Source organism: Lepidochelys kempii, chromosome 5 (genome assembly GCF_965140285.1).
Source record: "Lepidochelys kempii isolate rLepKem1 chromosome 5, rLepKem1.hap1, whole genome shotgun sequence".
NCBI lineage: Eukaryota > Metazoa > Chordata > Testudines > Cheloniidae > Lepidochelys > Lepidochelys kempii.
The window spans coordinates 124,365,137-124,382,799 of NC_136384.1; the positions used below are offsets into that span (position 1 = coordinate 124,365,137).

Sequence of the window (17,663 nt, forward strand, 5' to 3'; positions counted from 1 at the left end):
CCCACATCTGCTGTGGTCCCCAAAATGCTGAGTAACATGCTAGCAAACAACAAGAGCATTCCTATGAGCTGTGTGCAGCACAGGGATATATGACTGTGTTCCTGGGGGCTGCCGAGTAATTCCTGCTCACAGTGATGGCTTTCGGCACGACGTAGCCATATGCAATCTGCTGCGATATCGCACTGTCGTGAACAGGAGAATGTGCATCAACGTAGCAGTGGTGTCCTGGGCAATCAGCTGCCTGCCCTTCCTCTCACCACGCTGTGGCCAGCCCAGTGTGGCCCCAACGTCATCAACCATTTCTTCTGTGGAACCCCGTCATTGGGTGAGCTGTCATGTAAGGACACCTCCAGGCACAAAACCCTGATGCTCGTGAGGGGTGTTTTCACATTGATGGTCCCTCTCTTCCTATTTCTGTTCACATCCTGGTGGCCATGCTGGAAAACACCTCCACTGCGAGTGGCAGTGGAAGGTAAATTTATGCCACTTAGTATGCTACATTGCCTAGTGTTATGTGATCGTTCAATGTGGGCTTGCAAAACGGTGATGAAAAATTACCAGGCCAGGCACAGAATCCACTCATCCATCTTTCTTCAGAGGATGAGGAGACCAAAAATGCTCGTGGTATTTATTGACCTGGGTAAGTGACAGTGTCAGATTTTTCAAAGAAGATGCAATCACAGAATCAAAGAAATGTCAGGCTGGAAGGGACCTTGACGAGTAATCAAGTCCAACCCCCTGCAGAGTGGCAGGATCCAATAAGCCTAGGCCACCCTGGACATGTTTGCCCAGTGTGTTTTTCAAAACCTCCAATCATGGGGTTTCCACAACCTCCCTTGGAAACCTATTCCAGAGCTTGTGAAGCCATATCCAAGCTCATACACCTACAAGGTGCTCAAGAGCTGGATATTGGGTTTCCTGGCTTAGAAGGATTTCAAATCTCACTTGTAATGGTCCTGAATTAATGTAACATGCACATAGAATCATAGAATATCAGGGTTGGAAGGGACCTCAGGAGGTCACCTAGTCCAACCCCCTGCTCAAAGCAGGACAAATCCTCAACTAAATCCCACATGCATTTTTATAAGGATGAGCGCAGACAGTATAGTTAAAACTGGATTCATTTCCCAGTGAGAAGCCTGGACAAAAACTAACCAATCAGTCTCTGCTTCCAGGACAGCTGGGAGAAAGCAACTAACTTACTGGCCAGTAAATCAGGACGAGGTCACTTCCCTTCCTTTAGAGTTACCCTGGAGTCAGTGTCTGACAGGATGTTTGCTTTCCTGCTGAGCGGAGCTGGGGAGGAGTAGTGCGGCAAGGTGCCTATTGTGCCCAATGCAGGCTGAGAGGATTGCAGCACAGCAGCCAGGAAGTGTGTCCACCAAGTCTCTGACACCTACTGCTGCTGAGTCATTGCTCACGTCTGCACCCAGCAGCACAGTCCATTTGCTCCTCGTAGAGCTCTCTGCTGCACAGCCAAGATGCCCTCTGCAGAGGCATGGTAAGTGTAAGCAGTAAAGCTGGGAGGATGGGCTTGGCTTTGGTGGGTTAAAGTGCAGTTGCCCAGCTCCTGGGTCCACAAGGGCAGATTTTATACGGTACTTTCAACAGGTCATGCAAACGAGAGGTGTGTGGTCTGCAGAATCTAGTTTCTTTTTCTATCTGGGTCACCGGCTCCTGCGATCCCGAGGCCTGCATTAATGAGGAACTAAAAGAAAATAAACCACAACTAGAGCAAGGAGCAAAAGGAGAGACACAGCAGCGGGCCTAGTTCTGAGTTCACACTGCTTTTACCCAGTATAACTGCACTGGCTTCCATGAGGCACTCCTGATGCCTCCTGTGTGAGAAGAGAATCAGTACCAGTGTCGACAATGGAGGTAAAACACTCACTGGGACTGGCTGCACTGCTTCCTGCTGTATCTGGGTTCTGCAGCAAAATGCACTCTCAGCCAAATCCCTCCCACATGGACACAGGCAGAGGCCTGTTAATCATTTCTGCCAGTGCTGCACTTGAAAGCCCTGGTCTAATAGATACCATCACAATCTGTAGAGATCCATTCTTTCTTCTGGGTATTTTTTCAGTAAATGTGCTACAGTTATTGGTAGTTTGTATTTGCCTTGATTTTGCAATAAGTGTTAAATTTGTATAAAATCAGTACATTCGATAATAATCTGGCAAATAGTGATGCATGAAAATTATCCCACAGTGCTATAAAAACAGTGAAAAATGACTACACAGCAAAGTCATTGCTACTGTTCTAGGACAGTACATGAAATTCTTGAACACCCATAACATTTTCATAAAACATGCTCATATCTAGCTGAACCATAAGTCATGGACTTCTTGCAGGAACCACAGAGTATAATTTTCTGGCCTGTGGGAGCCCAGAATAGCCGTTTCTGTTCTTAGAATCTATAAGTTAAAGGAGCATCCAGTACAAACTATACATTACTGTCTCAATAACAGTCCTAATCAACAGAACAAAGCACTTACAGGAATATTACAAGCTCTTTGCATGGTGAAAGAAATCAAAGGACATTCTTTTCATTTGCCAACCTATACTCTTTTCCCAACATAGTCTCAGTGCACTGTCTCCCTAAGAGTAGAATGAGGTACTAGGTCCCCCGGTTAACCTGTCCCACAGAGGAAGGTGCTTAGGGATTTAGAAGGTCAGTATTACTCTTTCTACCTGTAACTCTAAAGCCATTCAGGTGAAGATACAAACTAGAAGGAAGTGTTGATGTAAAGGCCAGTCGTGATCAAACACAAAGTGCCAGGTCCCACTGAGCAGAGTTGATAAGATTAGGATTCCCTAAGCAGGACCTTTGCCTTTCTCTTGATTGCACTGTGCAGATGTTTAACCAGAGGGGGAAGTTTTCCATTTGTTGTTTATCGATGAGATATGATGCTGTACAATGGACTCCTGTGTGTGGTATAAGCACAGTATTTTCTGAAGACAATGCTAGATTTGTAACCTACCTGTCCAACACAGAACCAGAAATCCCCCCTCACCAGGATTCAAACTCACCACATTTCTGGAGGCAAAACCGTTCCCACTTCTCACTTGGAAAGTCAGTGTAACAGGGCTAAAGATCCCAGCCCTCCATGAGCACAGCTTAGCAGTTCAGTTTGTTTCCACAGCTCAGAGACCAGCTTACCAGTGAGAGAGCTGTGAACGTGAAGAGCATTCTGGGTACTGCCATGCAAATGAACGCACTGCCTCAAGATTTCCATAGGAAAGGGGCCTTAGTGGTCTAAACTCCAGGGACAGATCCCAGCAAGGTTGACTTATCCCTTAATCCTCCCAAGGCAGATAAAATGCATGCCATACAGTGAGCTCTTGGGATGTTTCAGATGACAACTTAATAATGATTTAGTTGGGGTTGGTCATTCTTTGAGCAGGGGGTTGGACTAGATGTCCTCCTGAGGTCCCTTCCAACCCTGAGATTCTATGATTCCTACCTAGGGAGGTTGTGGAATCGCCATCCTTAGAGGTTTTTAAGGCCTGGCTTGACAAAGCCCTGGCTGGGATGATTTAGTTGGGGTTGGTCCTGCTTTGAGCAGAGGTTGAACTAGATGACCTCCTGAGGTCCCTTCCAACCCTGAGATTCTATGATTCTATGAAGGTCCTGTGCTGTGTGGACACTAAAGCTCTCATCATGACACCCTTTGCAAGTGCAGAGGCTTTTCCCAGGGTCCTTGCCCAAAATGTTATCGTCTTGAAGCCTGATTCTGAGCTCACCCTTGATACACTCTTGTATCTCCGCGACTTCTGATTCTTGTCTGGAGTGAGTGAGATCAGAATCAGAGCCCACTCCGTCCTCACACAGTGCAGCCTACTTCACATCAGTTAGCTGCTGCTCTCAACCTCTCAGAGATGGCTGCATTTCACTGGTGGTGAATACTGTGTATGTAGCTTGTGAAGGGCTTTGGGACCTATCAGCATGGAAGGTGCTATGCAGATGTAAAATACTGGTACAAATTCTGTTTCCAGTTATACTGGAGTGAAACCCATTGTCTTCAAAGGAAGCTACACCCGTGCAATTGAAAGGAAATGTGGCCCATTGGGCCAGCTCCTCAGCTGAATAAATCAACTAAGCTCCCTTGATGTCAGTGTGAATCCTCCATATTACAGCAGCTTTCTGTGCCAGGCCTCACTGCAATGACACAGAAGACAACAGTTACTCTGCTGTATGTTGATGAAAACAGTTTTGTCCTGAGATGCATTGGAGCCAACCTCTGCCCCACATTTGCAGGGACTGTGAATTGCAAATATTTTCTGCTGTCTATTAGGAGATGGTATGATGGGATAACATGATTTTGGTAATTAATTGATCTTTAAATATTCATGGTAAATAGGCCTAATGGTCTGTGATGGGATGTTAGATGGGGTGGGATCTGAGTTACCCAGGAAAGAATTTTCTGTAGTATCTGGCTGGTGAATCTTGCCCATATTCTCAGGGTTTAGCTGATCGCCATATTTGGGGTCAGGAAGGAACTTTCTTCCAGGGCAGATTGGAAGAGGCCCTGGAGGTTTTTTGCCTTCCTCTGTAGCATGGGGCACGGGTCACTTGCTGGAGGATTCTCTGCTCCTTGAAGTCTGTAAATCACGATTTGAGGACTTCAATAGCTCAGACATAGGTGAGATTTTTCACAGGAGTGGGTAGGTGAGATTCTGTGGCCTGCGTTGTGCAGGAGGTCAGACTAGATGATCATAATGGTCCCTTCTGACCTTATTTCAGAGTAACAGCCGTGTTAGTCTGTATTCGCAAAAAGAAAAGGAGTACTTGTGGCACCTTAGAGACTAACCAATTTATTTGAGCATAAGCTTTCGTGAGCTACAGCTCACTTCATCGGATGCATACTGTGGAAACTGCAGAAGACATTATATACACAGAGACCATGAAACAATACCTACTCCCACCCCACTCTCCTGCTGGTAATAGCTTATCTAAAGTGATCACTGTGCTTACAATGTGTATGATAATCAAGTTGGGCCATTTCCAGCACAAATCCAGGTTTTCTCACTGTCCGCCCCCCCACACACAAACTCACTCTCCTGCTGGTAATAGCCCATCCAAAGTGACCACTCTCTTTACAATGTGTATGATAATCAAGGTGGGCCATTTCCAGCACAAATCCAGGTTTTCTCACCACCACCCCCTTTTTTCCAAAAACCACACACACAAACTCACTCTCCTGCTGGTAATAGCTTATCCAAAGTGACCACTCTCCCTACAATGTGCATGATAATCAAGGTGGGCCATTTCCAGCACAAATCCAGGTTTTCTTACCCCCCACACAAACTCACTCTCCTGCTGGCAATAGCTCATCCAAACTGACCACTCTCCTTACAATTGTATGATAATCAAGGTGGGCCATTTCCAGCATAAATCCAAGTTTAACCAGAACGTCTGGCGGGGGGGGAGGGTAGGAAAAAACAAGGGGAAATAGGCTACCTTGCATAATGACTTAGCCGCTCCCAGTCTTTATTTAAGCCTAAATTAATAGTATCCAATTTGCAAATGAATTCCAATTCAGCAGTTTCTCGCTGGAGTCTGGATTTGAAGTTTTTTTGTTTTAAGATAGCGACCTTCATGTCTGTAATCGCGTGACCAGAGAGATTGAAGTGTTCTCCGACTGGTTTATGAATGTTATAATTCTTGGCATCTGATTTGTGTCCATTTATTCTTTTACGTAGAGACTGTCCGGTTTGACCAATGTACATGGCAGAGGGGCACTGCTGGCACATGATGGCATATATCACATTGGTGGATGTGCAGGTGAACGAGCCTCTGATAGTGTGGCTGATGTTATTAGGCCCTGTGATGGTGTCCCCTGAATAGATATGTGGGCACAGTTGGCAACGGGCTTTGTTGCAAGGATAGGTTCCTGGGTTAGTGGTTCTGTGGTGTGGTGTGTGGTTGTTGGTGAGTATTTGCTTCAGGTTGGGGGGCTGTCTGTAGGCAAGGACTGGCCTGTCTCCCAAGGTTTGTGAGAGTGTCTGACCTTCGTATCGATGAATCTATTTTTGGCATTGCGTCTGCTCAATCATTGTCTAGCGCACATTTGAACTCCAGTGGTTGTGTGCAACTGCATGTGTTGGGTCGTGTGCAGTGCTCACTTCTCCAGGCCCCTCCTTTGGCGCCGAAGAGATACGTGGGAGCTATGCACTAGAAAGAGAGCCGGCACTCTAGAAAATGCAGGATGGGGTCAGACTGTGTTAACTTAGCTGCAGATTCCCCCAGGGGCTGATGCAGGCCTGATGCTAATATGAGTAGCGCTAATGTAACAGCAATTTTTTTAAAAGGCTCCACAGGTGATCTTGGCAACTGCAGGCTGGTAAGCCTAACTTCGGTACCGGGCAAATTGGTTGAAATTATAGTGAGGAACAGAATTATCAGACACATAGACGAGCACTATTTGTTGGGGAAGAATCAAGACGGCTTTTGTAAAGGGAAATCATGCCTCACCAATCTACTAGAATTCTTTGAGGGGGGTCAACAAGCATGTGGACAAGGGTGATCCAGGGGGTATAGTGTACTTCGATTTTCAGAAAGCCTTTGACCAGGTCCCTCACCAAAGGGTCTTAAGCAAAGTAAGCTGTCATGGGATAAGAGGGAAGGTTCTCTCGTGGATCAGTAAGTGGTTAAAAGACAGGAAACAAACGGTAGGAATAAATGGTCAGTTTTCACAGTGGAGAGATGTAAATAGCAGGCTCCACAGGTATCTGTACTGGGACCAGTGCTGTTCAACATAGTCATAAATGATCTGGAAAAGGGTGTAAACAGTGAAGTAGCAAAGTTTGCAGACCATACAAAATTACTCAAGATAATAAAGTCCAAAGCGGTCTGAGAAGAGTTACAAAGAGATTTCACAAAACTGGGTGACTGGGCAACAAAATGGCAGATGAAATTCAATGTTGATAAATGCAAAGTTATGCATATTGACAAACACAATCCCAAGTAACTATATATATAGAATGATGGGATCTAAATTAGCTGTGACCACTCAAAGATCTTGAAGTCACTATGGACAGTTCTCTGAAAACATCCGCTCAATGTACAGTGGCAGTCACAAAAGCAAACATAATATTAGGAACTATTCGGAAAGGGATAGATAATAAGACAGTAAATATCATAATGCCACTATATAAATCCATGGTACCTGCACACCTTGAATATTGTGTGCAGCACTGGTCCTGCCATCACCAAAAAGATATATTAGACTTGGAAAAAGTACAGAGAAGAGCAACAAAAATGATTATGAGGCATGGAACAGCTTCCATATGAGGAGAGATTAAAAAGACTGGAACTCTTCAGCTTGGAAAAGAGAAGACTAAAGCGGGATATGATAGACATCTATAAAATCATGACTGGTGTGGAGCAAGTGAATAGGGAAGTGTTATTTACCCCTTCACATGCCACAAGAACTGGGGGTCACCCAATGAAATTAATAGACAGCAGGGTTAAAACAAACAAAAGGAAATACTTTTTCACACAGTACACAGTCAACCTGTGGAACTCATTGCCAGGGGATGTTGTGAAGGCCAAAAGTATAATGGGGTTCAAAAAAGAATTAGATAAGTTCATGGAGGATAGGTCCATCACTAGCTTTTAGGCAAGATGATTAGGGACGTAACCCCATGCTCTGGGTGTCCCTAAGCCTCTGACTTCCAGAAACTGGGACTGGATGATAGGGATGCCCTGTTCTGTTCATTCCCTCTGAAGCACCTGGCATTGGCCACTGCCAGAAGACAGAATAGTGGGCTAGATGGACCATTGGGGAAACCCAGTATGGCCGTTCTTATGAGCATCTTCCTAGGCCCAGCTCCCCTCACCATTGTCCTGCTCCTCCCAGCCAATGATCTCCACCCTATAACGGAGGGCAACACTATGGAGGCAGCCCAGCCCCACTTCTACACAGGCAGAAGAAGAACCATGTCTGGAGGATGCCTTCTCTATGTGGATCCCCACAGCCTGACGGGGCTTGCGACTGGATCTCAGGGGAGCTGCACAATTAAAAGGGGTAGGAACATGCAAAGAAATCAAACTGGTGCAACTCTGCTGTCAGGAAGGCAAAGGCACAATGCTACCTACATTACTGGGGTCAGACAAGACTCCCAAAGAGGTGAGGAATGCCTGGGCAGGAAAAATCATTGTTAAAAATAGTGTGGATTCAGAAGAATGTTAAAAATCAATGGTTAAAATGATAATGATAGACAAAGAAGCATAGAGTGTAGAACTGTGCATAGCTGGTGGCCGTCTAGTCTAGTCTATTTCAAATTTGGAGAAGGGATCTAGGCAAACTGGCCTCAAAATTTCAAACTTGGGTGCCTAGCAGTAGGTATCTAAATCCGTATTTAACCACTTAAGGGAAGGTGGTATTCTGAATTAGGCGCCTGCCACTCCCCAGCTCCTATAGAAGTCAATGGGACTGCAGGTGCTCGGCATCTTTGAATATCAGGCCACGTTTATTTGTACGCCTCACTGTGGATTTAGGAACCTACCCTTAGCTTCCAAAGTTTCAAAATTTGGGCATTAGGTTTTAGGACGTAACAGGCCAATATCTACTGTCATATCAAAGATACTTAAAATGGCAATAGACACACAGCTAGTGGACCACATGTAGACGGGAGGACATACTAGATTTTTCATACAAAATGAAGAGGGGGAATCCATACTTTAAGTGCAAAACGGAACCCAACCTTACCTGTGGACTCATGGTTTGCTAGCCCCATGCTGATGATCCTGACAGGAGAAGACTTACCCATGGTTAAACACACAGACTTAGCAAACCCTATACCAAATAGAAAAGGTATTGATTTTGCCAGTACTGAATATGGAAACTCTCAAGCAAACGGGGGAGTGTGGGGTGCCTCTTTGCATGTCAGAATCCAGAATTATCTTCCAGCTGGCTATCTCATAGCCATGTTAAGATCGGAACCATTTGGATTTCCTTGCATGTGTGCACTGAGTTATTTTCTACACACTCACAATCAAAGGTCTGCTATTCAGAGAGCATACTCCAGGAGAGGGGTTTGTGTGTACTAAACGAATGTGTTTATTATCTGCTCACGTGTCTCCAGGGGCTGGCAGACAAATGCCACTTGTGAGAGTTCAACAGACATGGAGCTGGTTCTGCATTACTCCCTTATTCCATCGGTAAGTAAACCAAGTCACCAGCAGCCTAGACCTGCCATACTCAGCAGAAGTACTGTTGAATGTATCTTGATTATGTGCAATAATGGATCAATTGATTCCTTCCTGCAATCACAGCTCTCAATTCAGAAACAAGCTACGATTGCATCAGGCATGGAAACACTGCAAAATGCTGGCAGGAAACTGAACAATGCTTACACTAATTCTATATGGGAAACAAGCCATCCTAATATCTACAAACATACATGTGCCAAATTTCAGTGTTCCTTCATATTGATTTTAAATATACTCTAAGACCTTATGTGTACACACAGCTTGTGTGTGGGCTCTGGGGGGGATTTACTTAACCTGTTTACTTTCATAGAGTTAGTTTATTAGGCTTATTGCCTGGGGGAACTGATTCAGTCATGTTTGCAGACACAGGGAGTCATTCTGGGTGGGCAGGATCCTCTGTAATTTTGTGGAACCCAAAGGATCTCTGCTTTTCATACTCACAGCACACCGTGGGCCCAGCTGTGAGATGCGTCTGACTGAGTCTGAGGGTCAGGTTTTTGTGGTGGTGTTTCCAGAATGAGATGCTCAGGCTGAGCAAGAGTGTGACTGTCTGTCAATAACTTACACACTAAGAAGGCTTAATCACAGCCATTTACACTCACCTTTGGATTTGGTTCCCTGTATTGTGGCCCTCTTCCTTACACAGAGGGCTGGATGGGATTCTCTTAAGGAGCATGTTAGCATCCTGCTGTAGTTGGGTAGAAGAATCACCCCACGAGGGAGAGGCTGAGGAGAGAAGTCAAAGTCAGATTGTCATCAATCCAAGTGAGAGAAAAAATCACATACTGGTACAGGAAAGGCATGCTCCGAAGTGGTAAAAGGAAACCAAGGAAACCTGGAGGCCTAGCAATGTGTGATCGTATCAGCATAACACCCGAGAGCATCTGGCCTCAGTAAGGGGCTCTGTTCTGCATTGCCAGTGTCATGGAGTCTATGATTTAGTGCATCTTCCCCATCTCTATGGTCCTAGTAGGCTGTGTTCTTTCCTAGAGTCAGGGGCTCCTACACTCCCATCTCACAGTTATTCTCCTTTCCTTGTAGTTTGCCATCATTTTGGTGCTGTCCTTCCTTGAAAGAAGAGTGAGCAGGAGACAGATAGATGGAAAATTGCACCTCCTCAATGGCCGCTTTGGAATTGTGATGTGAGTCTGAGCATAACCCATTACGGCTGGTCCCGGCCATTTCCAAAGACATGGCTGCCCTATGCTCCCCTTATCTCTTATAGCAGGCTGCTGTGCTCTGGAGAGGTGGGAGGAGAATAAGATGATGATGAGCTTTTAATACAGGAAGCTCAGTTTGGAGAGGAAATGCCTCTGCAGCCCATTACTATGTCCAGCTCTTGCTGCTGGGTTTCACCAGAAACAAGAAGTCTGCTTCAGTCAGAAATTCAGATGCTCTGACTATATACATCTGCCACAGAAATATCAACAACATTATGAGCTTGATCCCCCTTTCACTGACACCCGATTTACCCCAGGGCCACTCCATTCATCTCAGTGCAGTCACTCCTGATTTACCCAGAGGATCCGAGGGGAGACTCAGGCCCATTGTCTCTGAAGCAGGCCCAATGCCCTTTGCCTGTGGAGAGAGTGGAATGCACTCCCACATGCCTGCCTGTCTCCGCTAGTCACTGGGTCATTTCTGGAAAGGCTGAAATCACTTCTAGTGCTGCAGAAAGCTCACCCTACTGGAGCTCAGGGCCCCTGTGGAAGATGAGGGAGGGACTTCTGGTGTTCTCTCCTGTCTCTGAGCAGCCATGCAGTGCTAGACACAGCCTCCCCATGGGTCCTCACAAACCTCTCTGCAGGAAGGGATTTGCTAACCCACAGCTGCACTGGGTGTTTTGATAAGCACATGTTCCCCACAAGCTGCTTCCATCCTTTTGGTGTCTTATTAGCTAACTGGTCTCCATAGTCCGCTTAATTCAGACCGTATGGAAAGGGATCCAATCTACAGAAATCTACTCCATGAAGGGGCTGATGGCTGTATCTGGAATATATAGCAGCACCCAGTTAAGGAGAAAACTTGGGGAGCCAGCCAGCAGTGCATATGGCTGTGAACACTCTGTGAAGGGGAAGGTGTGAATCACTGAACTACTACACACATGGGAACCTCCTTACTAGAGGGCCCGGCCATTTGTTACTATGAAGTGAGCTTCCACTAGGCCCAGCCAATGCCTGTGTTTTCCCATTTGGCTCAAGGATGCCAAAGGACCCACTGAAATGTTTGAATTATCCCACAGAAAGGTGCAGCTGTTTGCCAAGAGCTGGTTACTGCTGCCCAGAGCAGCATGACACCATGAGCCTGATGTCAATACAAAGAAAAAATGAACCAAAGGCAACCTGTTAAGTCCTTTGGGGTTCAAAGTAGGCACAGGTGTCCAGAGCATGGCAGAGAAGAGCAGCAGGGCCCTGTGATGTAGTGTAACAAGTGCTTTTCCTCTCACTGCCCCATATGCACAGCCATAGGTGCCGAGTCCGTGGGTGTTCCAGGGCTGGAGCACCCATGGAAAAAAAATAGTGTGTGCTCAGCACCCACTGGCAGCCAAGGTTTGGCTAGGGGTCAGGATTCCCAGGTAGTCTGTGCAGTGCACAGCCCATGCTGGCCACGAGGGCCTACCCATCTCCAGTAGTAAGGGACACTGATGCTAATCATGGCACATTTGACAGAGTCCTGCTGCCTCCAGGTCAATGGTGATGGCAGGGTCAGCCCAATAGTTTGTCAGTTGAAATTTGGCTCTGAAAATCAGAGCCAAAAGGAAGAGGACATCTGTCAAGGTTCCTCCCCCACTCTGAACTCTAGGGTACAGATGTGGGGACCTGCATGAAAAACCTCCTAAACTTATCTCTACCAGCTTAGGTCAAAACTTCCCCAAGGTACAAAATATTCCACCCGTTGTCCTTGGACTGGCCGCTACCACCACCAAACTAATACTGGTTACTGGGGAAGAGCTGTTTGGACGCGTCCTTCCCCCCAAAATACTTCCCAAAACCTTGCACCCCACTTCCTGGACAAGGTTTAGTAAAAAAGCCTCACCAATTTGCCTAGGTGACTACAGACCCAGACCCTTGGATCTTAAGAACAATGAACAATCCTCCCAACACTTGCACCCCCCGCTTTCCTGGGAAATGTTGGATAAAAAGCCTCACCAATTTGCATAGGTGACCACAGACCCAAACCCTTGGATCTGAGAACAATGAAAAAGCATTCAGTTTTTTACAAGAAGACTTTTAATAAAAAATAGAAGTAAATAGAAATAAAGAAATCCCCCCTGTAAAATCAGGATGGTAGATATCTTACAGGGTAATTAGATTCCAAAACATAGAGAACCCCTCTAGGCAAAACCTTAAGTTACAAAAAAGATACACAGACAGAAATAGTTATTCTATTCAGCACAATTCTTTTCTCAGCCATTTAAAGAAATCATAATCTAACACATACCTAGCTAGATTACTTACTAAAAGTTCTAAGGCTCCATTCCTGGTCTATCCCTGGCAGAAACCAGCATACAGACAGACCCAGACCCTTTGTTTCTCTCCCTCCTCCCAGCTTTTGAAAGTATCTTGTCTCCTCATTGGTCATTTTGGTCAGGTGCCAGCGAGGTTACCTTTAGCTTCTTAACCCTTTACAGGTGAGAGGAGCTTTCCCCTGGCCAGGAGGGATTTCAAAGGGGTTTACCCTTCCCTTTATATTTATGACAACATCATAGATCAGGGAAATGGCTGGAGCTTTATTGAAGAGGTTGATGGAGGAGCCACAGAATTTTCAAAGGCTAGCACAGACCTTGACAGAGCTGTAATAAAGCCACTTCATGAAGGGAAACAGAGTCATAGATTCATAGACCAGAAGGGACTATTAGAATCAGCTATTCTGACCTCCTGTATGACCCAGGCCATGGAACGTCACCCAATGATTCCTGTGTCAGGTTCATCACACCGTTTAGAAAGACAAGCAAAGGGAAAGAGGATTAGAAGAGTCACGGGTGGCGTTTGCAGTTAAATCAAGTCTGAGGAGCAGAGCAGAGTGGGAACCTTGGATTTAGCAGCAGGAATTGCTCTTTGTTCACAGACCCTTGGATTTCGTTGGGACATTCAGCAACCGATGGTCATTTGGTTTTGCATTTGGAGCTACAGCCAATAAAGTTATGTTCCTGTTTTCGGAAGGTTACCGGCCACTACAAGTGCCCCAGTGGGCCCAAGGTATGGTGCAGATCACACAAACCACACTAGAGATGGGGGTATTTGTCCATCTTTTCCTTCTCTAGCTCTTCAGTCTGGCACTTGGAGTAACCTTAAAACTGGGGAAAGGGTTACCTTTGCATGGCAGCCAGGGCACTTGTGTGAGGTCTGGTGGCTTCCCCATGCAATAATGCTGCTGGGCATGTGGCCTTGGACAAGCCTGGGATTCATGTAAGGGCATAGGTCCAGGAAGCATTAGGGTGCTCTAGATCTGAGCATCAAGAAGAGCTGGTAGCTTGGGGTGGCTGTGGGCTTTTCCCTCCACCCCCATCCCTACCCCATCACCGTGGCAAGGACAGGCTGCCTTTGGGATACATCACTTGGCCAAAGAAGATAATTCTTGTCCCCAACTCCAGTGGTCTCTGCCGTTTGCAAACTGAGTAATTCCAGTTAAAATAGTGGAGTTACTCTGGATTTAAACTGGTGTAACTAAGATCAGAGTCTGATCCGCTGTCTCAGGACCGGAGGACACATGCACAGCTGTAGCTACACCAGTGTAAATCCCAGTGTAGGGGCACTGCACATTGTAAATGTAGGTTGGCGTCAGCATGGAATAGCAAGCCTTACACTGCAAGCCCCATATTGCACTGGCATATTGCATCTGCACTGGGGTTTGCAAAGGTGTTATTACTCTGGTACATGTGTCCCAGCATAGATAGGCAACACTTCTAGCAACTATTATAGCCAGGGAAACAAAAGACCAATTTCAGTGGTGACTTATATGGTAGGTTAGTTACTTAAGAGGTACAAATGGGTCAGCATTAATGGACTTATATCAAAGCAATGAACCTACATCAGATTGGCCCTCAGCAGGTGTGCAAAACTCATGTAACCTATATGCTGAAGAGGCAGAAGGGGAAGCACAGTTGGAAAGCAGCTAAAAGGGGACTGTAAGTTAGGGTCTGGATAAAAGGTGTGTTAGCTAACACATTTTAACACACACATTCCAAAGCCACAGTGCAGACAGGGCGTACCTTAACATATGTTGACTAGTCGAGGGGAATCTTAGGGGGGCAGCCGAGGTTACTCCATCTCCAGCTAACGTGTTCAAATACAATTAGCCCTGTCTACTTGAGGGCTTGGAAAGGTGTTACCATGCACATTTAATAAATACACTTTTTACTCTAGTGTGGACAGGCCTTTGGAGGCCTGCTCTTAGCTGCTTTTTCTGCTGTGTTGCCCCACCCTCCCCCTTGTCTTATAAATTATACTCATTTGCACGCTCATGACCTGATTCTCTGCTGCTAGGCACCCTGTGTTGTCATTGAAGCTGGTGCCAAGCAAGTTCAAAGTGGGTGTGAAGTACTACAATTCACAGTCCTGTAACCAGCTTGCACTCACTGGGCATGCTGACACGAGGCACAGGGCAATGTGTACTACTCTGTGACATACACCTCCCTTATTAGCTATTCTCCTGCCCTTTTACACCTCATAGAATCATAGAATATCAGGGTTGGAAGGGACCTCAGGAGGTCATCTAGTCCAACCCCCTGCTCAAAGCAGGACCAATCCCCAATTTTTGCCCCAAATCCCTAAATGGCCCCCTCAAGGATTGAACTCACAACCCTGGGTTTAGCAGGCCAATGCGCAAACCACTGAGCTATCCCTCCCCCCATGTGTAACTGCTTCCACTGGTCACCAGTAGATGTACCCTTGGGATCGCCAAAGGTGCTGTACTTTCTAACATCAGGTAGGGGGTTAGCCGAGTAGGTTTTGAATTAGTTTGTTCTTTTAAGGAAACTAGAAGATATTGAAGGTGTTTGGGTTGAAGGGGAGTGATGGGAAGGGCAGGGATGGGATTAGCAATGTCATCGGCATGGGGATTTCTCATTCTCTCATGATGTCTTGAATTTTTGTCACCTTCCTGCTCTGTTGGAAGGTCACTTAGCTTCAAGGAGTCCTTGACAGTGAGAAGGTGCCCTGTACATGTGTAGAGCTGTAGCTCATTCAGCCGCAAGAGGAGACCAGGGCCTTGATTCTGGTCACAGGGGCCTCATTAGAACACAGATGTAACTCCACAGACTCCACTGGAATGCATCCACTTTCCCTGCTGTGTCACTAACCAGTGAGAGGGGAGACTGGGGCTGAGCAGATATTGACCAACGGTAGTTTATGGCTAGGCAAGGATTTCAGAACTGACAATAACAGCCTGGCATCATTTGCTTTCCCTCCAGCCATTGTGCTTCTCATAGGCAGCACTGAAGTGGGCCTCTCATATTTCCCTTTCTTCGCCTGCCTCTCGACGGAATTCCGGATCACAGGGTCTGTACTGGGATTCTTCTACACTTTCACTTGGTAAGCCATGTTACCCTGAGATCCAGCCCCTGGCTGGCTGGGCTTAATCCGGCAAAGCACTGAATAGTGACTTCAGTGGGACTCCTTGTGCTTAAGTGCTTTGCTGGACCAGGGCCACAGTGCGAAGAAGCACTTGCAGAACTAAGCCCTGTTTGGGCCACTCATAGCTTTTCTCCACCCACCGCACTGTTTAGAGTTTGTGTTCTGCATATTTTTATACCGGAGAGCAGTGTGCCGGGGACCCTGGAAAGCAGCCTGAGGTGGGGGGAGAGGGTACTGGAGAGTAGCATGGGGTATCATGGCAGTACTGGAGAGCAGCATAGGAGGAGCTGGGGGCAGGGGCACTGCAGAGCAGCACGAGTTGAACTGAATAGGCCTTAGAGACTGAACTCTCCCCTCCCATCCCTGGGGTGGCCCTTTCAAAGTTGGACTGAGACATATTGGCAGGGCAGAGTGGGGAAGCCATTTGGTGGATAAACAAAGGATTTCAGTCACGAGGGTCTTTGCTCTGGCACTTTTAGGAGTATTACATTTAAACACACCCCCATCCAAAGCTTTGGGTAAAGGGACACTCACTTTTGTGTTGTCATTGCTGGGCAGGGAGGGTTGGAGTCAGCTTGTTCTATGGGTACGTCTACACTGGAGCTGAAGGTGTAATTTCCAGCTCATGTAGACACTCTCTTGCTTTGATAGCGTGAGCATGCTAGAGATAGCAGCAGCAGCATGGTGGGCTAATCACCCAACTACAATCCCGTCCAAGATCCATGGTACCTATTTGGGCAGCTAGCCTGTATCACCACCTGCACCGCCGTGGCTATACTGTTATTTTTCGGGTGCTAGCTCAAAACTAGCATCTGTGCGTCTACCCAAGCTGGAAATTACACCGCCCACTGCAGGGCCAGCCTACCTGATGTAGGCAGCATCTGCCATTTCCAGCCGCTATAGTGTGTAAAGTTCACTTGAAGAATAGAAATTATTTCATAAATACATTAAAAAACCTTGAAGGTAATTTTATGCCAGTATCTCGAAATGCCTTGGGCCCTGATCCTGCAATCTGAATGCACAGCCCCACTCTCTCCAAAGGGGTGCAGAGGTGCTCTGTATGTGTCTGATTACAAGATCAGGGCTGGGGACCCTGTGACAGAGGCCAGGCTGTGCACCATGAGATTGTGTGTGTTGTAACAACTGCCATTGGAGTCTAGTAACACCAGTGTGTTTTCCAGGTTCATAATCACAATCACAAACATTGTGCAGTGCCCACATGGACAAGTAAGTTTCTATTTCTGTCTGATGGTGACTTTATTTTATATGTTACAAATGTTTATGATGCCACCTGGGGCACTTTAGCAACAGAGATTTAACTAGAAAGCCAAATAATCCAACCAAAACTTCAATCCACTACTAAGGAAAATAAATGTGTTCAACATCCTTCCCAGAAGATGCCTTGCCTGGGGTTTGGAGGGGCCACCGAGGGGAGTAAATGCCACAGATAGGGTCCCCAACTGAGAAAGCCCTTATGCTGAGAGCTTCCAGACAGAGGAAGAGGAAGAACCCTAGAGCCATGCACAAAAATGAGCATGTAATTGTCCACCTATGTTGCACACCTAGTCCTGTGACTGCATGTGCAAATCAGATACCTACACAGGCTCTTGGACTGTCAGAGGTCAGATTATCCCCCCAAACCCAAAAATACATAGTGTGCATGCCAGGACTTTGATTCTCCAAAGAAATCAGGGCTCCCACCCTTGGGCCTGATCCACATGGAACCTCATTGACTTCAGTGGGGCTCTGCACCAATGTAAAGGGTTTGCTAGCATGGATCCAATTGCAGGATTGCGGTCATGGTGGGCACATTGTATGTGCCTGGAACTAGGGGTCTCAAGTTGAGAACCTGGCTAAGAGGGTTTAAACTC

At 46.4% G+C, this 17,663-nt stretch overlaps 1 protein-coding gene across 4 annotated transcripts in view; it reads left to right on the plus strand.

Annotated features, from left to right (window-relative positions):
- The first annotated feature begins 1,260 nt into the window (after positions 1–1,260).
- Positions 1,261–17,663, plus strand: part of LOC140911815 (stimulated by retinoic acid gene 6 protein-like) — a 47,586-nt gene continuing 31,183 nt past the window's right edge. For all 4 annotated transcript variants that reach the window (XM_078852961.1, XM_078852959.1, XM_078852960.1 and 1 more), the window contains exons 1-6: positions 1,261–1,501; positions 9,091–9,166; positions 10,259–10,359; positions 13,286–13,416; positions 15,630–15,750; positions 16,974–17,019. In XM_078852961.1, the coding sequence (XP_078709087.1) occupies positions 1,482–1,501; positions 9,091–9,166; positions 10,259–10,359; positions 13,286–13,416; positions 15,630–15,750; positions 16,974–17,019 (495 nt within the window). In that variant the 5' untranslated portion in view covers positions 1,261–1,481. The remainder of the gene's footprint in view (positions 1,502–9,090; positions 9,167–10,258; positions 10,360–13,285; positions 13,417–15,629; positions 15,751–16,973; positions 17,020–17,663) is intronic.